At 36.2% G+C, this 23,291-nt stretch overlaps 1 protein-coding gene across 3 annotated transcripts in view; it reads right to left on the bottom strand.

Moving 5' to 3' along the window:
* LOC125134981 (multidrug resistance-associated protein 1-like) overlaps positions 1 to 16,567 on the bottom strand; it is an 85,206-nt gene extending 68,639 nt beyond the window's left edge. For 2 of the 3 annotated variants that reach the window (XM_047794540.1, XM_047794546.1), the window contains exons 1-4: positions 16,337 to 16,567; positions 10,796 to 10,857; positions 4,208 to 4,355; positions 3,343 to 3,485 (exon numbers count right to left, since the gene is read on the bottom strand). In XM_047794540.1, the coding sequence (XP_047650496.1) occupies positions 3,343 to 3,485; positions 4,208 to 4,355; positions 10,796 to 10,857; positions 16,337 to 16,408 (425 nt within the window). In that variant the 5' untranslated portion in view covers positions 16,409 to 16,567. Of the gene's footprint in view, positions 1 to 3,342; positions 3,486 to 4,207; positions 4,356 to 10,795; positions 10,858 to 16,336 lie in introns of those variants that run through there. The other variant, XM_047794556.1, reaches the window with a different exon arrangement.
* Between the last annotated feature and the right edge of the window lie 6,724 nt (positions 16,568 to 23,291).

Below are 23,291 nucleotides of genomic sequence, written 5' to 3'. Positions count from 1 at the left end.
GTTCTGTATTTTTAGTTGATCTCTAACAGATGCCATCATTGGATTACAAAATTGTATTTACAAAATACCTTCTTAGTCTCAGAATTAAATTTCCTGAGAGAGGAGCACTATCCTTCTTACTGTGGATACTTCTGTCAACTAGAGTTTTTACTTTCTCAAAAAATCTAACACCTAAATGATTATCACCAGATACCATATTAATATGGAAATGCTAAAGATCGTTCCAGGAAATACTATAAATAATATGTGATCAAGATATGGTAAAGATTGTAAATCTATATTCATGATATCAGATATCAGATACAAACACTCATTTTTTTGGTTTGACTGACATTAGAATAAAATTCATGTAAATGAGAAGAAAAAGTAAGCACCACGATCAATAAGAAATACATTTCTTCTACTAGTAAATTAATAAAACTACTATTTGGAAATGTTTGATTATTACATGAGACATGATGATATGACAATGTATTTATTTTGCATCCCTAAAAATAAAAATAATAGTGTCTATATATATATGTATATTAAGTATATATGTGTCTATATGTATATACATATATACATGTGCATATACATATGCATGTACAAATATACGTGTATATGTATATACATACATATATGTAATGTGTATGTATACACACACATATATATCAAAATGAGTTTCAAAATATGTTCCCCCAGGCCCAAATTTTGATCACACAAATTCACAAAATTCCTTCTGATGACTCAATTTCCCCAATGTGGGAATTTTAAGCCTATTCAGCTACTCTAGAATGAATGTTTCTTGGAAAAGTGTAACTTCAGATAAGCCCATTTATTCAGTAATCCATTTAGGAAATGTATTTGAGTTATATGTGCCAGGCTTTGTTCTGGAGCTAAGGACACAAAAACTGAATACCTTAGGATCCTTTACTTGGAGAAACTCATAGTTTACTCAGGGAGAAAGACATGTAAACTAGCTCATTTCAGTGTAATATTGAAATTCCTGTTTTGCAGGCATGAGAAAGATAGTATATTATAAAAGTGTATGACAAAATTAGGGAGACCATTCTCTACTTTACAGCCAAGGACTTAGCTATTCTTTAGTACTCCAAAGACTGCAAATATGAGGAGATTACAGAGATACTTAATTGCCATGACATACAGCTATTTTAGGAAAGACAGTGGCCACAGTGAGATTCTCTAGTGAGTTTCTGGAGCAGCTGTCCTTGTCAAATGGAATTCCCTACTAACTCTATTCTGAGCCCTTTATATCTCAGTAAATGGTAAGTCATTTAATGGTAAGTGATTTAAAAACTCTGAAGGCATCCTTAACTACCTTCTTCCTCTTTCAACCTACTTCAATTCATCAGTGTGTTATGTTGACTCTATCTTTAAAATAAAGCCAAGATCTGAACACTTATCACCTTCACTGCTACAATCTATTTGAAGCTGCCATTGTCTCTTGCCTGGGTTATCTTCATCTTCCAACAGCTGTTCCTTCTTCCCCTCTAAGCTCTCTTTATTCTCTATGAAGCAGCAGCATGATTCCTATAAAACTGGAATCTAGGAGTTCCCATCGTGGCTCAGCGGTTAATGAACCCAACCAGCATCCAAGAGGATGCAGGTTTGATTACTGGTCTCACTCAGTGGGTTAAGGATCTAGTCTTGCTATGAGCTGTGGTGTAGGTCGCAGATGCAGTTCAGATCCCATGTTACTGTGGCTGTGGTGTAGGCCAGCAGCTACAGCTCCAATTGGACCCCTAGCCTGGGAACCTCCATATGCTGCGAACCTAAAAAGACAAAAAACAAAAACGCAACTGAGGTCTAATCATATAAATCTATGCTGAAGATCTTCCAAAGGTTTCACTTCCAACACAAAATAAAATCCAATATTCCCATCACATTCTGTAAGGCCCATAAGATCTTTTTCAGCTGACAAGCCTTCTGACCTCAGTCTTAACACTTTCTTCTCAGTTCCTCTGCTCTAGCCTCACTTGCTTCCTGTGGGTCTTCAAAGATACCAAACACTCTCCTGCCTCATGGTTTTATTCCTCTTTGTTCTTTCTATTTGCAGGAGAGACTGTCTTGGCTTCCTCCCTAACTTCCTTAGGAACTTTGTTCAAATGTCACTTTGTAACCAATGTCTTCCCTAACCACCCCACAGAAAACAGCAATTTCCAATTCTCCAAAATGGCATTTCCTACCCTATTACCTTGCTGTACTTTTTTTAACCTTAGTAATTATTATCTCTTGATACAATCTATATTTATTCATTTGTTTATTATTTATCTGTCCCTTCTAAGTGTCAGCAGGGCAGCGACTGTTTGAATTTTTGCTCTATCACGCTGGTCTACTTAGAATAGTGTTTGGAATGTCTTAGGTGCTTAATGAATATTGGATAATGTGCCTAGATATTATTTGGGGTTCAGGCAACTGAGGATTAATTCTGTTTTCACAAATTAAATTGTTCTTAAAAACTCCAACAACTTGTGAGCATATACAAAAGGGAAAAAAATATATAATTGTTGGCTAATAAAAGCCATGTTTCAGAGTTCCCTGGTGGCTCAGCAAGTTAAGGATCTGCATTGTCACTGCTGTGGCACAGGTTTGATCTCTGGCTCGGGAACTTCCTCATGCTGCAGGTGCAGAAAAAACAAAACAAAAAAACACCCTAAAACATGTTTCCTTGTGTCTCCTTCATATGGCAGGTAGAGGTAAGGAAATGTCCCCTTGAAAAAGGTGGTATATAGCCAAGGATTCCATTTTACTGTCTGCCCATGAAACCTTGCTTATAAATACTATAGAAGTAGTATAGAAATTCTTTAACTTTTTCTTCTATATAAACATATAAATATATACACATGCATATATACTTATGTATTATTACCTTGGCTGATAAATTTCAACTCCCAAAAGACCAAAGCTAAGAAAAATAGTAAAGGTATGTATTATTTCATTTTCTAAACAGACACTCAAACCAGAATTCCTAGGTTTGAATCATGACTCTGGCATTTTCTAGTTGTGTGGTCTTAGGCAAATGACTCTAAGTTGTCTGTTTTGGCATTGTGATAATGGGTAAATATTACTTCCTACATCTTAGGATTGTCGTAGAGATTAAACATGATAATGAAAGATTTTAGAACAGTACTTAGTACATGGTTGGTTTCAGTAATTACTGATTATTTTACTGTAATTCACATTCATATTACAAGCAAACCTAACAGAATGCTTGTGTCCTAAATAAAATTTGTAATGGGAACCTACCCCACTCTTTTTTAGCACAACTTTTACAGTGAACCATTTACTTATCATTTACCTGTGGGAAGGAAAATAAAAATAAGACTTCAACTTACTTACTTCATTATGAGTGGGCTAGTGAAGGACAAAACATCAGCAAATACTTTGAATAAAGCCACTTGAATCAGGACAAACTTAAAGGTATTCCACAACGCACAGAGTAGAGAGGGTTTCCTGGTATGTGCCTCTTTATGAAAAGATGACTACATAATTAAAGAATGAAAACAATGAGAAGATGGGACAGAACTAATACATAAAATATGTATAAATGAACCATAAATTTGTAATGTATTCCAAAGATAATAAGGCAAAAAAAAGGAAAAGGTCAGTTAAACTTGAAAATATGATCCATATCATTGGTATGTTGTGTCTCCAAACCACTGGGTGTTATTTATATTATGTGGCAAAAATGGGAAAAAGAAATATTGTATCATTTTTATGAGTTTTGAAACTTTATCATTCATACAGCTTTTATCTTGAAATTATGTTTGAAGATATGTTATATCTTCAAATTATGTTTGTAAATCTAAAGACAATTTACCCATGTGTATACACGATACTAGATGTGGAGTTCCTATCCGAACCCTGTAAGCACTGATTGTATCGCTTATTTTGATGAATAGACATAATGTTCTGAGATGCAGAAACCATTTTTGCCACAATGAATGACAAAAGATATTGGTAGGGAGCCGAATATTATATACACATCAACACATCTGCTCCTGAATTTTAAAGGGAAGGGATGCTAAATAATTTGATGACTGAAATTAGCTGTCGTAATAACCAATTGTACATATCAAAATGGCTTACTATTTCACATTATAAGAGATTTTTCTATATTAATAAAAATAATATCACATATTTGGAACACGTTTTATTGAGTTTTAGATAGTAATTAAGTACTTAGGATTTAATAATTAATTACCTTTACTTTTTGCCTCTCTTGAGTTCTTAAAACTTCCTTCCTCCATTGTTTTTCAAAGATGGGACACAGGACATAGGAGGAATCACTTTCATTTAGTTCGAAAAGATCTTCTCTTTCCAAAGGTTTCTTATAGCCTAAAATAATTATCCTAAACAGGAGAGAGGAAGACAAACAGTTCAGCAAAACCAACAATCAAACTAAAACTAATTTTGCATGCATTTACTTCATTTCTTGATTTATACTTTATTGATCAGGTTGCAAGGACTAGAGTGCATGTTTGAGAAGTCATACAACCTTATCCCAGAGTTCCATAATGTCTAATAATCACTTGTAGCTTTTCAAAGGGCTGTTTAGACGTCCAATTATTCAGAGAAACACTCACTTCCTTTACTCATTCCATATTGGAGGCATCCACCTACCCTACCTCCTTTACTGAAATTTAAATAGCTAACTGTCACAGTAAGATATTCATTCTAAGACCCACATTTGCTTTTTAGGCTTGTATCAGAAGAGAAATGAGTCCATCCTCTTCTGGAACTTTATTTACAGAATATCCAAGTGGAGAAACTGTATCTGCCCCATACACTCAGGCCTTGGCCACATGACTTACTTTGACCAAAAGAATATGAGCCAGTGTGACAATGCCACATTGGAGCTGATGGCTTAAGAAGTACAGCAAGGTGCCACCAACTTCTTAGTACTTCCATGTTCCTCCATTCAAAGAGCTAGCCCCATCATTTCTGCCTGATCATCTTCCACCCAACTGGAGTTTGGTATTTATTCAAATGAAAACCTCTTGAACTCAGAGTAATCCCTTATCCTAGCCACAGAGTTATGAATTATGATTGGTTTAAATCAGTCCTGGTAATCGCAGTACCTTTTGCTTGGTATTAATACTATAACTCAGTTATGGTTAAGAGAATCAAAACTAAAATTGACTGAGGAGAACATTCTTTTTCAAAAGAAGGAACAAAACTCCAAGAGGAGAAGTTTTTGCCTCCCTTTTCCTTCTCCTTCCTTCTTCCTCCCTGCTCTGAAAACATAATGGTCTGAGAAAGACGTCATCTTTGCCACCACCGGTGAAAAACCAAATAATAAGGATGGGGAGTGGAGAGACAGGAAAAAGCCTGGGTCCCTGCTACCATTTCCGAGGTAGCTCATCAATCTATTCCCAGCTGGTAAACTACTGAGTAATATGAGACAATAAATACCAACCTGTTTCAGCTAAAACTATTTGGCTATTCTGAGGCTTGAAGCTAAACACACTCCTAAGGGATATAATTCAGATATACTCTGTAATTTATGAGCTTGATGACATGACTTGTTCAGTAAGGAATTGAACCCCCATTTATACCCAGGCCTTCTGACTGTATAACTTCAGTTCTTTTCGTTATAAAGTGTATCAGTCCAAGAGACCATAACAAAGTATTACACTACTCCAAATTGGAACTGCTTTCATTGTCATTCTTGCTGAACAATCTGAATTGATTGACTCTAGGGTGGATTTAAATCCTGTGGTAACCAGTCTCCACTGGATTCAATTTTACTTTTATTATATAACCTAGTATCATTTTGCAATTCATATGTAACAAAACGGCTTAAATGTACTAAGTCAGGACCTTCAGTAATCACGTTTCTGTTGGCTCAATATGCTGGACATTTTCCTGCAGTGCACTTTTAAAAACATATTAAGCAATAAACTACTTTTATGTCATATAAAAGTCCTTCTACTCCATTCCACAAAATAAATATTCATTTTCAAAATAAGATTGCATTGATTTCCACAAAAGCATTTTTAATAACATTGACTGCCTCAGCATTCTGAATTAGAACTGTACAAAACTCAGCAGTTTTGGTTCAAGGGGATAAGTGACCCCTGGCTTTCATGCTGAGTCTCCAAATAATGCAGCATCTAAAAGTGATGCTTAAGTTGAATTGATTGTGATTGTTTAACTACTGTGACTTCCTTTTTCCCAGGTGTGTGCTTCCTCATCCTCTTCTGCTCTCTTCTGTTCTTATGTTTACATATATACATCCAAGAAAAGAGGAAGTGGTGCTTCTTTAAATCAATTGGTGAGGTAGCTTTTTGGAAGCAACTAGGACAATAGTTGACCCTCCCGGTGAATGAAATGTGGCAAGTGCCAGGTCCCATAAACTTGGGGACTTTAGTCCTAAGGCAGTAATAAAGATATGTACATGTATCTTGTGTTTTTAAGGTTGATATTTCATTTCAGAGGACATTTACTTAAATTATTTTGATCCTTGCAACCCTCTAAAACATACAGAGCAATATTAATTCCTTGTTTTTACAGGTGGTTAAACAGCAAGGAACTCTAGGGACTGGTCACAGGGTTTTAAATGTGATATAAACCAGTGCCAACTTAACCAAAGGCAGACAATGTCACTAAGTGTAACATCGCTATTCTGAACTGGATTTTGTTACATTAGAGAGAATTTTGAGTGTTTTTAACACTCACATCTATGTATGAATATCTCATCCAAGTGATGTTAAGGGTAGTTTTCCAATGGCAGCTGGCTAGGGGATAAGATGAAATGTAAATTTTGTAGATGAGTAATAATTGAAGACTTGGAAAGTATAGATATATACCATTATCAATTTCATTATTGCTAATCAACTTTTTAAACATTTCTGAAAGGGGTGATTGTGTAATGGGAAAAGGTGAGACATCAGTCTGTACAGATTTATAGGATAGGACAGTCAGGTACTGTATGGAGCTCCCTTATGGATCAATGGCTTAAGGATCTAGCATCACCCCTGCTGTGGCTCTAGTGACAGCTGTGGCGCTGGTTCAATCCCTGTCCTGTCCTGGGAACTTCTGCATGCCATGGGTGTGGCCAAAACAAAAAGTCAGATAATGTTGAGGTTTTATTAATATGTGAGGAAAAGGTAGGACAGATTGAATAGTATATACCTGGTTAAAATAATAATTCAATTGTGGCCTATAAAAACTTTAACTAGATTTTTCCATGTATGTCAGGGGGATTATTCTATGATCATGATTATTATACACTGATGACAGGATATATTTGCTAATAAAGCCTTCATAATTATTTGATCATCAACATGATCTAGACAGCTACAGCCTTAGGAATTAAGGCTCGGAAGCGTCTAATTTCCTAATTATTTGTATCATCTCAGCTCATTTTAATTGAATTATTCATATAATTATGGGAGCTTGATTTGGCTGAAGAAATAATTTCTGACATTTTCTATAACACAAAGAACAAATCTGAACACACAATTAACCAGTGTCTTCAAAGAAACATTCTCTTAAACAATAGCTGTGTTTCAGCTGCAATTGTTTGATCATCAGATAAGAAACTACAATAGATTCATGCCAATGACAGTTTCAGATAATGGCAGGCCATGGAAATATTTCTTACCTAGTTCTGAGATGTTAAATTTAAGCACAAAATAAGTGTGACATTCAACAATGATAACTTTGTTGTTGTTTGATGGAAGATGTGGACTTCAAGATATTGAGTTGCCATATTTTAAAACTTGCTATATTTTATCTTGTTTACTAAATCTAATTTTAACTTCCTATTTTATGCCTCCTAAAATGCTGTTTTTAATATTTAATATAAATGCATATAGTTTTTAGAGTTTGATAATAAAAGTTTTTAAAGTATATTTACTTAAAATTATCTGCATCATTTAAATTCTATGATAGCCTGTGACTTAAAAATGACAGTGTAGACATCACTTTCTCAACTCATGGATGAGACAGAACTCAAGTTTCAAAAAGATATTTATATATAAAAAAATTTGAAAAATCAAAAGCACTAACTGTAAACATTCCCCATTCACAGTGTCTATTTAACCTTTTTTTCTAGTGTGTTAATGTATCATATTGGTATAATATTTTTGCCATCCTCTAAGTGATCCCTAGATTTGTGCAACTTGAAATTCTTATAATTCCATCCCTTCTGCCCAATTATTTGCTCATCAGGGCTATCAATTTTCTACTTCAGCAGCTTTCATAAAAACCACCAATCATTGCTACATTGCCAGATTCAATGGAGAATGCTCAGTTCTTATTTCAATTTACCCCCTTTCAGTATTTGGCCCTATTGGTCACTTTGTTTTTCTCCTTTTTTGACAATTTCCCTAGCTTTCACTCCCACCCTTTCTTTGGTTTGTCTCTCACATTCTGAATATTTAACGCCCTTTGCAGACCCGCTCCTCTCCCTGTTTAAATACCTAGAATTCCCAATATACTGTTTGTTCATCCGACTCAATAGACTCTCCTCTGGATGATCTCAAACACACTCATGGTTTCAACTACTAATCTACAGTCAATGACTTTCAAATCCATATTCATAAGTTGGAGATCTATATTTCCAACACCTGTTAGATATTTTTTATGGGGATAAGTCAGGCCTCAGAAATTGAAGCTTCCCCAAACTGAACTCACAAATTCTTCACTACACCTGAACCTCACAATTATTTGAGCCAGAAACTAAGATTTATTCATCTCCTACATATCATATCCACAGAATTGCAAAGGTGAGTTTCTGAAGTGCAAATAGGATGTCACTCTATTTAAAATCTTTCAGTGGCTTCTCACTAGCTTCAGAATGTCCTAGAGAACTTTTTTTTTCTTTATGTAATGATTTTTTTCCCCCTCATCATAGCTGGTTTAGTGTTTCGTCAATTTTCTACTGTACAGCATGGTAACCCAGTTACACATACATGTATATGTTCTTTTCTCTCACATTATCATGCTCCATCATAAGTGACCAGACATAGTTCCCAGTGCTACACAGCAGGATCTCATTGTTAATCCATCTGTCCTTCCAGCTTGATCTCTTGCTAATCCCAACACTGAAATGTGGGAGGGTCAGTTTTCCCCTGCCTCTGTGGTTTGCATATGGTATTTGTTCAACTGGAAATGGCTCTTGTTTTACCTCTACACTATTTAAATTGTTGTATTAAAGATCCTGCTGTATAGCACTGGGAACTGTATCTAGTCATTTATGACAGAGCATGGTAATGTAAGAAAAAAGAATATACACATGTATGTGTAACTGGGTCACCTGGCTGTACAGCAGAAAATTAACGGAAAATTGCAAACCATCTACAATGGGAAAAAAAATTATTATAAAATTAAAAAATTAAATTAAATTAAATTAAATTTTAAAAAAGCATGAATTGCTTGTAAACATTCCACAACTGCAAACTTAGTCCAATGACACTCTTGCAAATTGTGTTTCTCCATCAGGCCTATATTGCTTTTTCCTTTTTGGGGTAATTGATAGTGTGATTTTTTTTTTTTTGTCCTTTTGCCTTTTCTTGGGCCACTCCCGAGGCATATGGAGGTTCCCAGGCTAGGGGTTGGATCGGAGCTGTAGCCACCGGCCTACACCAGAGCCACAGCAACTCAGGATCTGAGCCTCGTCTGCGACCCACACCACAGCTCACGGCAGAGTGCCGGATCCCCAACCCACTGAGCAAGGCTAGGGATCGAACCCGCAACCTCATGGTTCCTAGTCAGATTCGTTAACCACTGGGCCACGATGGGAATTCCCGATAGTGTGATTTTTAATTTTTATAATTCTTCTATGAATTCCTGGAAAATAGGATCTAGGTCATTTATCTCTGCATTTTTAAATATTTTAAAGGTTAGCATAATGTAGGATATCTGATGTACACCAATCTCCTCTTCCTTTCTTTCTTTTTCTTTTTTTTTTTTTTTTTTAGCATTCATCAACTATTGGGAACTTATAGATCAAGTAAAACAATTTCCTTTTTGCCAACTACAGAAAGAGGGACCTAAGTTAAAATGATAAGATTTGTTTCATATTATCAAAACATTTCCATTATGGCAAAAATAAATACATTTCAAAAGAAGGCTTCTGAATTTATAAAATTAGAAAAAATTCAACTCTTCTCATTTAATATGTCTTGCTTTAAAACCCTCATCGCATATTAGAGATGAATTGTCCTATGAGATAAACCACATTATATGTCTTTCTTACAAATGATTGCCTGTGTGTGCATTGCATATGTGTTTTAATAGTTGAATGGACGTGTGTATGTGAGAGCATTTCCAGTAGAGTAGAATAATAAAACAAAACAGAAAGCATGAAGCAAGAACTCAAAAAAACTGACTTCTAACATCAGGTTATTGGGCTCCTACCTGGGTATCAATGCACAAGGTACTTTCTCTCCCTGAGCCTCAGCTTTTGTCATCTGTAAATATTTATCCCATAGGACTTGGGGAAGAATTAAATGAAATAATATATATATAAAGTTGGTAGCAGATACTTGATGGCAATATTTATTTATTTATTTATTTATTTCTGTCCTTCCCTTGTTTCTACAGGGATACAAATCCGATAATAGGAAGCCATATTGCAGAAATATTAGTAGTTTTATCTGTGAAACTATTTAGTGTGTTATTATATGTGATTTTTCTGCAATAAATCATGTAAGAAAAAATCTTTACAAAGTTATTTTGTAAAAATGTTCATGATTAGATTAAAGGAATAACATTTAGGTGTCATTTCCCTTGGAATATTCCTCAGAGTGGTACACTACAAACAAATTAGTAAAATTCCTACCTGCTAAACCAGGAATATGTTATCCTACTGAAGAATGAAGCACTTTTCTCTGGACTGCATTTCTAAAAGAAAAATATAACAAGTCATGTATGAAGAAAATGCCTTTGTTTTACATTTGAAATATCTTTGTCAGCAAGTAGAAAAGTAAACATGAAATTATTTGTTTTAGCTACCTTGATATCATAATCTTTAAAGAATGCAATTAAATATCCCTTGAACAGCAATTATACTAGAGGAATTTTAAGATTTCTCCCAACATTTTAACTCTATTCATATAGCAAGAAATCATGTACAAAAGGAAAATTATTTCTAAAATTCCTAAATTCCTAAAATTTCTAAAATTCCCAGGACTGATTTAAACCAATCATCTATATACACAAACATTTAATTTATATGACTATATATATGTACACATACATATAATATATACATACTTTAGTTTACATACATGTATAAGCTAAATTTAATACATTGTAACTGCTAAATTAAAAACAGTTTTGTCTTTCTTATGAAAAATAGAAAAATAATAGGGTATATTTATATTGGTCTACTTCTATGTGTTTAAATACATAATTTGTATAAATGTATAAATACATACGCAATTATATTTTATTACAATTACATACTGTTGTGGGAGTTTATAATAGTTTCATGAACTTCTTCCCATTGCTCTGCTGTGTTTGATCAAAAGAAGGTGAGTTTAAAAGAGAAGGTCTCAAAAGTAATAATTTCATATTTTTCTCAAAAGTAATAATTTCATATTTTTAAGGTCAGCATAAATCTCTGTATTTTAAAAGTTAAAGTAGTCACATTATTAAATTTCATTACTAGAACTGTCCCAAATTTAACACTTTTGCATTGGTTCTAATCCAGTTATGATTTCATATTCAAAAAAATATTTACCACATTTTAAAAATTCTGAAATAAAATTTCATCTATCCAGCAAGTGTCCTAGATACAGAGAAAAAGTGTGATACTCGCTTGAAATTTGTTCTCTGAGTTATAGAAAATGATATAGCATAGGTCACTGAGTGTGTGTTTGTATATACACATATATATGTATATATGTGTGTGTATGTGGATGTATGTGTGTGTGTGTGTGTGTGTGTATATAGTTGACTCTTGAATAACACCAGTTTGAACTGCCTGGATCCACTTATACGCAAATTTTTCTCAATAGTAAATACTACAGTACTACATAGCCAGGGGTTGGTTGAATCGATGGATGAAGAACCAGGCATATGGAAGGCTGATTGTAAATTACATAAGGATTTTCAATTTCTAGAAGGCTAGACACCCCTAATCTCTTCATTATTCAAGATCAGCTATAACTTAAAAAATTGGTATCTATCTTTATATGACTGTTTCAAGAAGTAAATGCCATAACAAATGTAAACATTTATCAAACCCCAAACATAGCATCATCATAACTCTGTTACCAAACATATTGTTTGGACAATAAGTACATATATTGTGTATGTACTTACAGCATCATCATAACTCTTTTACCAAACATATTGTTTGGAAAATAAGTACATATATTGTAGGGAAAATGTTCTGAAAATCCTCTGATTAAGCCGGAGCTCACATTTTCTTTCACAGGGAGGTGCCAATTTGAAAATTGGCCACCAGTGTAAAGATCTTATTCATATCCAAAATACATATATTGCTGTGGCTGACTGCAAATGGTTACAAATTCTTTGCAGTTTTTCCCATCAGAGGTAGACTCCATTTCCCACCTCTTGATTTTGGGCTGATATTGTTTCTTGTTTTGATAATCAGAATGCAACAGGAGACATTAAGAGAACTCCAGCGCTAAGCCTCAGAAGCTTTCTATGCTTGGAACCCTGAGTGAAACATATGACTGACACCCAGTTGGCCTCCTGGAGGATGAGAGACCATATGGAGGAGAACCGAGGTTCTCCTCTGACCGCCTGTCATCCTGGCTATCAGCTTAAAAACTGTCAAACATATGAAGAAATTGGTCTGAGATTGTCTGGCTACCAGCTAACCAGCTACTAGCTGATAGTAAATGTAAAAGAGCTCAGCAGAGATCAGCCAAGCTGACCCAAACCAGGACATGATCCAACAGGTCCAGAGAAACATGAGCTACATTAAAAGGCTGTTTTTAGGGCCGAAGGCTTGCAAAGCTACTAGACAAGGTTCCTTCAGCAGATCAAGATCTTGGTCTTTGATTTAGTATTTGCTCTAGGCTCATTTTCCCTGTGAAAGCATCTTATATGAGGCCATTTGAATCTTCTGGTAAATAACTTCCTTAGATGTGAACCAGGCATCTTATACTGAGTTTATCACAGTGAATTCCCAGCGTATTTACCTTGCAAAAGAAATAAGAGGCAGATAAAATATCTGGTAAAGGTAATTAAGCCTTACCAAGTACCAAAAAGTGTATAAATGACTTCTTGAAAAATAAGTAATTACTAAACTCATAGCATGGGTCTCACCAAGTTTATTATTGATATATTGCTGCAAAGCAACATTTATACAGAAAACCAGGACATGACAATTCTGAGGGAATATTCCAAAGTTCTAATCTACTCCCACTTCTCCATTGGACATTTTGCAATCCTCCTAATTCACCTGTTCTTTCTCTGACAACACTGCTTCTGGCGTCTTAACTGGCACCACATGATTTGACATTTTTGTTTTCCCAAGCCTACGATAGGCCTTTGTTTTCTAAGCTATTTTATTACGTTTGTGCTTACTGACTGCTGGGCCTTCATATAGTAGGCATCCTATAAAATGCCTTAACATTAATGACATGATAAATTTTCATTTAAATGGAAGTCTTGTTATTTCTGAATTATGATGGAGAAACAGAAAGTTTAGACCTTGGGAGCACAGCATGGCCCAAGTCCAGGATTTAGTGAAGTGTGTTGCTTTCAATCTTCTTTGGGTTCAGCTGTGTGATGTAGCCTCCTGAGGATGTGGTTTGTGTGACTGTTACATTTAACAGTATCTCATAACCCCTAACTTTAGGAACTTCCTTTGTGGACACTGGAAGAAGGTCCTGGGAACAGCGGAGGAAGTTATGGGAAAGTGGCTGTACAGGCTCATGAGGAAGGGTAAACCTCTAGAAAGTAAAAAGATTTATGTTTCTTAATCACTTATTATGTGCCAGATTCTGGGATAAGTATATGCTCTCATTAAATATAATATGCCTTTATGGTGGGACTATTTTTGTCATCCCCATTTTATAGAAGAGGATTCTAAGGCCCAGAGTTTAAAAAACTCGCCCAAGATTCTCCAACAAAGAAGTATAAGAGACTGGACCAAATCCGGAATGTTCATCCTATCTTCCGGTCATAATTCCACAGTCTCAGCTCTACCTGTTACATGCTATTCGTTGCAACATAGAGATACCTTTCCTCTTATCTACTTCCTTGTATTTTACTTTTCCTGGATAAAGTTACCTTTGCTTCAATCCTATGTAGGATTTATTGCTTTGGTAAAATTCATCTCCTCCCATCCTAACCTCCAAGGCTCATATTCTTGTTTTCTGTTACCACATCAATCTCAACATACTCCTGGGCGGGGGAGGGGGGGTGGCATTTAAAGGTTCTTCAGATCTGTCCTCACTGAATTTACACTCAGTCTCACCTGACTATCCAATCATTTGTCTACAAGTGCTTCTCTCCTGGTAAACATAGTTTCTCTGGAGGACAGAAACTATGTTTGATTTATCTTTATATTTTCAAGGCCCAGCTCGTAATGTCTTTTATATGAATGAATGTATGAATGAGTGAATGCTAATCACTGCCAATAAAAACCTTTTTAGACATTTCCTATGCATTGGTCCCAAAATACCAGCCCTAGAAACACAACCAGAAAGTCACATTCTTGGCTTATAAGCTAGGTTGGGATTTTTATCTGAGATCTATTTTGTCAAAAATATTAAGTCTCAGTAATGTGAGTTCCCATTGTGTCGCAGTGGGAACAAGTCCGACTGGTATTCCTGAGGATGCAGGTTCAATCCCTGGCCTCACTCAGTGGGTCGGGGATCTGGCATTGCCATGAGCTGTGGTGTAGGTCGCAGACACAGCTCAGATCCCATGTTGCTGTGACTGTGGCATTTACCAGCAGCTGTAGCTTTGATTTGACCCCTAGCCTGGGAAATTCCATATGCCTCAGATGTGGCCCTAAAAAGCAAAAAAAAAAAAAAGTCTCGGCAATGAAATGTAATCACACAAGGTTTTCAACATGCTTTGAAGCCATCAGCTTTTTTTAAAAAAGAAAAAACACTTGGCATCACAGAAGTAACAAATAGAAAATGTGATTAAAACAAATGTGTTCAGTCTTGTATCAATAACTTATTTGTTCATAAAGCTATCCAGGTTGAGTAATAGTCAAGGAAATAAACACTGCTGGAGTCTTGTTGGAAGAGCCCACTGAAATTTTGAGTGAGGGAATTGTTTGGGTTTAGCAATTTCTTATCCTATAAATTTGTAATTCATTGCCTTTGGCCACCTCTGCAGTTAGACTAATGATGTTAAACCAATTTCCCTGATTAAGTCTACAGTAAAGTGAAAAGGGGACTTATTCAATACTTATATTTTATAGATTTAAAAAAGTACTTTACATATTATTTGTTTTACCTTGATAGAAATTTATGGTTTCTTTTTTCAATAAATTATTAATGTATACTTGATTTCTAGTATTGTGTCAATTTCTGATGTACAACAAAGTGACCCAGTCATACATACACATACATTCTTTTTCTCATATAGTGTCATTTTTATATGTAATCAGAAGAATAGCTGTCATACTTATTTGACAATTGTACTTATTAACAAAAGCCAGGATTTGAAAGGTCCCGTCCCCTGAATGTGAAATCCTTTTTTAAAATTTTTCTTTTTAGAACTACAGAACCCACATGTGCTAAGGGCTATTTCTAAGATCTATTTCTAAGATCCTGTCTTGCATAGTGGTGAGAAATAAAACAAATTGAGTTTTTATTAGGGAAATCACTCCAGATAGCTACACAACTGCCGGGTTCCTTTCCTTAGCACATGACTTCTATTGTGGAGGAAGCACGTGTTGTGGGAGGAGAAGGGAGTGGCAGATCAAGGTACGGATAAGGTCTGCAGTTTCTGGATTTTCCGAGACCTCAGTGCCCCTGTACTCTGTCAGTTGACACACACAGTTTATTTATCCCGAATCTCTCCTGGGGTTTTAATGAGCTCTACTGATGGTAGATTTCCATTCTGACCTCTACTCCTTCAGTCAAAGTCAAATCCATTCATTCTTTTCTCAAATGTGCGTTTCTGGTAACAGGGGAGTCACCTAATCCCTTCAAAAATGCCTCTTTCCTTAGGCAGCCACCTCCACTGAGATAGTGAAAGTTTAAATTTCACACCATCCCCCTGAGCGTGTGTGTGTCTGATTTACTAGGAAAACAAAGATCTAAGACATCAATTCACGTTTCCAGATCTCAACAGTTAGGTCTCCCCACGTTCCTTTTTCCCCCAGATCAGCCAGAAAACCGCCCCGCTTTTCCCCACCCTGCTCCACCCCGAGCTTTACCTGCGTCCAGGAGCCTTGGGGGACCCGCTGGTAGGAGCCGCTAGCGCCCCATCTCCACAGGCTGGAAAACATGGCCCGCGCGGATTCTTGGCGACGGCGACAGCGACGGCTAAGGGAGGCGAAGAGAGGTGCCGCGGCTGTCACCTCTCTTGGCAGAGGACCGTCAGTCCCGCCCGAGCCTGGAAGGTGGAAGGAAGGGAGCACTCAGCCGGGCGTGTCGGCTGTCGCCCTGCCCTCTACCAGCACTTCCTGCCAGCGCCCGGAGCTGCGTGTTGGGGCAGGAAGGGAGGAAGGCGGGGGATGAGAAGAAATGAGACCTTCGGTAGAGTCCAAAGATCTCTGCTTTTTGAGAAGTTTGCACTTGACTCAGTAGCTCCAGATTTCTCAATTTCCAGGGTTACTTTAAAAAACGTACCCCTTGTCTATAGAAGAGCGAACTCTTTTCCCCTTGGGGTGTCATTTATTTATTTGCAAACACAAGGTAAACAGCTGTCCCCTACAGAAAACTGTTAAGGACAACAAGCGTCAGTAGAATTTTACAGAAATTTTATTGCAAGGGGCTTTAAAATTAGAACCTTAATGAAATGCTTCCCTAAGTATTAGAAAACAGTAACAGCATATGGAATCTAAATTTTACTCTCCAAATTAATCATAAAGCTATGTAATAAGTGGAAACACTTTGTAGTAACTAAGAGTAGCAAAGAACTAAATAAAATATGTGCCATACAAAGGGGGGTATGAAAATTAAAGATGACATTTTGCCTTTTAATAAATATTGATGGATCATAGACCTTGTATAAAGAAATATTGGTGTGTGCAAATAATCATTTTCCATGGGATGTGTCATTGGTCTGATGAAGTACTTTGTTTCAATTGACTTAGAAATTGAAATAACAGAAGGAGGAGTAATTATAAGAATTCTGTGTAGTGGGGATAAGGATAAGTCAATGTGATGATTTTACAAGGATGGGTATTGTGTTTCAGGACCAAGGAACATTCTGTCTGCTTCTTGAAATCAATGCTAGAGGTAGGCAGAAAGAATTGAATATTTAGTACAAGGAAAAGCCAGTATCCTAAAGAAAGGGGCTCAAAGATGGTACTTAGGGGGAGTTTTGGTCTGCCCACAGAACAGGTCAAACTGAGAAATCCAAATATGTCTACACAGGGATTAAACCAAATGATACCTCATGGAATTAAAATACTGGGGAATGTTTAGAAACACAATTTATTTGACTCTCTTCAAACCATATTTGTCTGGCCCTACGCAAAAAGGAAGTTGTAGTTTTCATTTTAAAGTAAATAAGACTGAAGAACTGAGGTCATAGTTCAAAACTTAGACATTTTGTCTCACTTCTTCCAGCATTTTTCACAAATTCACAGGCCGAAATAGGGACATGATCAATTCAGCAGCCTCTCCTTGAGGGGCCCTTTCCCCATCTGTATTTTTAAACTCTTCCCTCTGGATTCTACACAGAAAAGACAATGTCATCTTATACAGATAGTTCCTGCTTTTTCACATATAAGGAGAGAAGAAACTTGAACCTGTACCATGCAGTGGGCTGGGGGGGGGGGGGGGGACGAGGATCTAAACATAGCTCAGGCTCCAAACTCATGGAAGTCTTCCTTCCTCCCTCCCGTTGGTTAGTCTCCTCAGGAAAGGGTGGTTCTAGCAACTGGAAACAGACAGATTTCCAAGAACACCCAGCTCTAAAAAGGCGTCATTACCTCCCTGATTGGTGAAGAAAGAGAAATCCCTAAGGTAATGAAATGGGAGAAGTTAGGGAAGGCTATAGATGTGTTGAGAAACAGGAGTGGGGAGGGGTGGAACCCCTCCCCAAGGGGATTGAGGAAAATGTAGCTGGGGCCCCACAAAATTACATCATAATGTCAAGTTTCTCCTGAAGGAGATACAAGATAAGACTGTGCTAATGAAAAAGAAGACAAGAAAGACACATAAGTTGTTGTTTTATTTTGTTTTGAAGTAGTTTTTATTGCTTAGTGCTAAGTTAAGGAAAGCTCAGTGAAATATTCGGATTACCTAAGGAACAGAAAATATTAAATAATGACTCTGACAGAAACAAATCCAAATGACAAAATTAGCATTCTGACTCACTGAATTCTCGTACTGGCTGAATTGTGAAATAGCTATTTCCCTTTCTAGCAAAAAGACAATCACAGAGAGGTAGAATAAAAGGGCTTAGGGATTTAGTAATGAGTGTGTCATATATCCTGTGACGATATTCAATTTTTTAGGTTGCTGAAAGATTCGTTAAGAAGGGTTCTTATCTTTCCAGGGATTCCGCTCTACTTTACAAGTTCTGCAGGCTCTGTACCTCATCCTTTCTGGCTAGCCTCCAAAGTCAGGGTGAGGATCTCTGAGGTTGACTAAAAATAAAACTGAAAGAAAGAGCTCCCTGTTTCCTACTTTCCTGTAATTATCTGAGCATATGGCTGTCACTGTAGCAGAGAGGGGACATTTCTTTTCTTCAAGGAGATTGCAGATTTTGTCTTGATGGAATAGATGCTATTTTCTTAGTTCTTGTTAACCTTAGTATTAAAAATTGAAATAACACTATTTGGTTCATGGCATACTATCATCATTTTATGAAGGACCATTTTTATTTTATTTTGTTTTACTTATAGTTCACCACTTCCTAATCCATGTTCTCCACCTTAAGTTACTTGTCTGGAGTAACAAATAAGTTTCTTTTCAATCAAACATCTACACATTTATTGAAAGACTTGTTTATCCTTGCAAACTCTATGCTGCTGTTGTATGTATTTTACACATATGTACAAATGGTATTTTCCTATAAAGTTATTGCAATAGACTTCCCTCTATTAAAGTTTTTAATAACTTTATTTGTAGAGCATCTACCCATGTAAGTCTGTGCAATACTTACCCATTGTTTCTGACTGCTGCTTGATGCCTTGTTCTGTGTAAATACTGAAATTTCTCAGAACTCAAGAGTGTGGTTGAGCACACAGACTCTAAGGTAAGATTGCAGGTGAAATTCTGGCACCACCACTATTTACCAGCAAATCATTAACATCTCCTGGTTCATTTTCCCTTCTATAAAATGGAAAAGTAATGCCTTCATCATGGGTTTGATGTAAGGACTGTGATTCAATCATGTAATAAGTAAATCATTTAGAACAGCAAGGTAACATGATACATATTGTGTAAGTTAAGATGATGATTATTACTTAGCTAGTTACCAAGTCAACAATATGTAGGCTAACTCCAACTCTTTGCCCTTGAAGTCAATTATGTAAAAATCAATATTACATCTTTCTTAGATCTAGGGGTTTTTTGTTTTGTTTTGTTTTGTTTTGTTTTGTTTTTAAGGGCTGCACCTGTGCTGTAGCATAAGGAAGTTCCTGGGCTAGGGGTCGAATCTGAGCTACAGCTGCCAGCCTATGCCATAGCCATGGCAACACCAGATCCAAGCCACATCTGTGACCTATGCTGCAGCTTGCAGCAATGCCAGATCCTTAACCCACTGATTGAGGCCAGGCATCTTCATGGATACTAGTCGAGTTCTTAACCCACTGAACCACAGTGGGAACTCCCAATCAAGAGTTTTCAATTTTTTTGGACTCGAGACTTCTTTACAATCTTGAAAATTATTGAGTACTCACATTGTGTGTGTGTGTGTGTGTGTGTGTGTGTGTGTGTGGAGACAGTAGCTCCATTGATATTTGCCATATTAGAAATTAAAATGTTTAATGTAAAAATATTTATTTCTTTATTTAAAGATAAAAATAACAAACCCATTACATATATCATAAATTGTAGAAATAAAAATAAAGATTGCAGGCTTCTCAGGGTATAGTCCAAATCCACCACATCACAGAGGAGGTGACCAGATCAGGAGAAAGAGTGATGACTTTCCCCACATTAGAGTCATTAGAATTGGAGAAAAACCATCAGATTTCTTTGAATCCAGGATTCTTCATTTTTTTTCCACTGTACCAATCCTATACCTTTTCATTTTGCCTCAAATAGCTATTGATTTGTAAACATGAGAGAAAGGCTACAAAGTCTGCTCATTTGAACGCTGATAAAGGGTCAAACAAGTTATTGGTGATCAATTTTGTTGGTGATCAGTTTTGGTGCCACTGCAGAGTTGTATTCACTTGACTTAGCAAAAAAAGAATTTGTAAATATTTTCCTAAAAATTTCTTCAGTTATCCACTACATTTTGCTTAATGCTATTCTTTACTTAATTAATGTATTTAACAAGCATTAATTTATTACCTCTGTATGCTGAGCATTCTGGTAGGTGCTAGAGATATAATGAATCATTCCTATCCTCAGTGAATTGTACATGAGTGGGAGAGACCAAGAAGAAGCAAGTACACACAAGCAAACAAACAAAAACACACACCTACAAAATGTACAATGCAATGAAGAAAATAAATGAGATGCAATATTAGAGAATAATTAATCAAGATAAACAGCTCCTTCCGGATTAGTTGATGAAGGTTCACAGCTTTTAACATGATGAATACACTGTAGCAAGCAATATATGTAGCTGCAGGTAAACTATCTTGGATAGAGGAATTCCATGGACAGAAGCCTGAATACTTCTCTGTGTTTTATTTTTCATACTTTTTATGATGTAAATTACTTGGAAAATATAATCTTCCCATGACTAGGTGTTGCCATGCCAACAGCAGGACTGAAGTCTTTATTTCTCCACTGTCCTTTCTCCACCATCATCTGACTCATTGTTTGGTTTCTGAGGTAGATATGGGGTAAAGTCCACACTTACCTCACTTGAATGAACATTTATTGAGCCTTCCCACCAATCTTTATGGGATTTTTTTTTTCCTGACATTCTTTACATAGCATATTTCAAATAGATTTGAGTATTTTTGATCAAATGTATGTAGGTTGTAGACCAGAGTCCTGGGGACTTTAAGATCAAAATTTATTAAAAGCTAAAATTTTTAGTGCATTTATGTGTTGGGTGTGTACTATGACATTTATATTCAATAACTAATTAAGTCTACACAACCCAACCCATTAATTTTTGAGCAAACAACTTGAAAAGAGTCATGTGGCTGATAAGCCAAGAGTTAACCAGAAGCAGCTTTACCATCAAAGTATTCAGAATGGAGAGAAACAGTGAACCCAAAACTCAAGAGTTGTGGCATCTTGTGTACACACTAATATTAACACAGCTGGGGAGGATGGTGTTGGAAAAAGGGTTGAGGTTTTACCATAAAGGAGTGTTCAGGGATAAAGACATTTCAAAGGCAGAGCAATTACTGAACTGGGAATACTTTTCTGAATTTTCCATAGTTTAGGTGAGTAGTTATTGAGTTATTCATCAGTTATTCATTGAGTATCTATTGTGGGGTAGGCATTGTGCAAGGGGCTGGGTTTTAAAAGGGGAGAGGGGAAGTAAAATTCTGCTCCAAAAAATTACAGTGTCATTTTTTTGAAGAACAGATGGTAAATACAGAAATGAGGAAATGTTTTGATGTCAGATAGGAGTAAGTGCTATGCGAAAATAATGAGAGGAATGAATGAAAGGAATATGGATGATGTTGAAATTTATATATGGTGACCAGCAATAGACTCCCTGAAAAAGAGTCTTTCAGCAAATACCTAAGGAGAAGAGGAGCAAAAAATGTGGTGTTTGGTAATATTCGAGGAAATCTTCACATAAAAACTTGCAGAATGTAGTAATTCCCATTTTGGCTTAGTGGATTAAGAACCCAACTAGTATCCATGAGGATGGGGGTTCAATCCCTGGCCTTACTCTGTGTGCTAAAGATCCATCGTTGCCACATGTTACAGCCTAGGTAGAAGATGAGGCTCAGATCTGGCATTGCTGTGGCTGTGGCATAGGACCCAGCTGCAGCTCTGTTTTGACCCCTAGCCCCGGAACTGCCATATGCCGCAGGTGTGGCCCTAAAGAGAGAGAGAGAAAACAACAACAACAACAAAAACCCAAAAAAAACCAGAACAAAAGAAAAAAACCTTGCAGAACAGGTGCCAAGAGTTTGGAAGAAATGTGGAATACCAGCAGGACACTTTTTAGAATAGCTGCCTCACCATGGTTCTTGATGGCACAGTGGATGATATTGCATGGATAAAGGGGACCATACAACTCAGATTTAAAGAAAGATTCATTAAAATTGGATCTGAGCATTGAAGATATTTTTAGAGCTATATTAATTGATTTAGTTTTCTTCTATTTACCTTTTCCGTGTGGGCACAGCAGTGACACAATAAACCCTCTGTCTAAAGTCTAAAGGAGCTCTCTAAAGAAGAATAAAATAACAAAACTGCTATATAAGAAAACACTGTTTCATAGCTTAATTGGCTGTGTTTTGTTTTGTTTTGTATGTAGTGGCCCATGAAATAACAATAAATCCACGATCATTGATGTCTTATAGCCAGTGAATTACAGTATTGGGAACACAGACGGTGGAATACTGTGAAGGACAGAGATTTGTAAAGAAATTTTCTCACTAAAAAACAAATAATTTCAAAATAAGGTTAATAGCTTTTAAGTACCTAGAAGTAGAAACAATAAAATCACATGTATTTTAAAGCTTGTAAAAGAAGTCACAATAGATTGTGTACAATTTCTGCCTCTCCCTATTTCCTTCTTGGCCAATATTCTCCCACTTAGGATCACTGTCAATCTTTATCTATTAAAGAAAAGGTGGTGATTATGACACAAGAATATAGTCATCGTCTTCCCATTAACATTAACAAGATGAATTTATGGGACAAGGATGAGCTATAGAAGGAAGACTTTTATTAATTAGGCTTTAAAAATGGCACATCAATAAAGAGAGAGAAATCAGAAAAACTTTAGATTCTTCAAAGAGTATAGAATTGATCTGCCTTAATTATAGTAAATCCTTATAAAAATTTAGACATGGTTTCTCCCTCTGTAGTGATTAATTACTAATTGGGGAAAAAATTAAT

The sequence above is a fragment of the Phacochoerus africanus genome, chromosome 1, assembly GCF_016906955.1.
Source record: "Phacochoerus africanus isolate WHEZ1 chromosome 1, ROS_Pafr_v1, whole genome shotgun sequence".
NCBI classification, from domain to species: Eukaryota; Metazoa; Chordata; class Mammalia; order Artiodactyla; family Suidae; genus Phacochoerus; species Phacochoerus africanus.
Note: the sequence above shows the minus strand (reverse complement) of the source record. Positions and strands in the feature narration are given on the sequence as shown.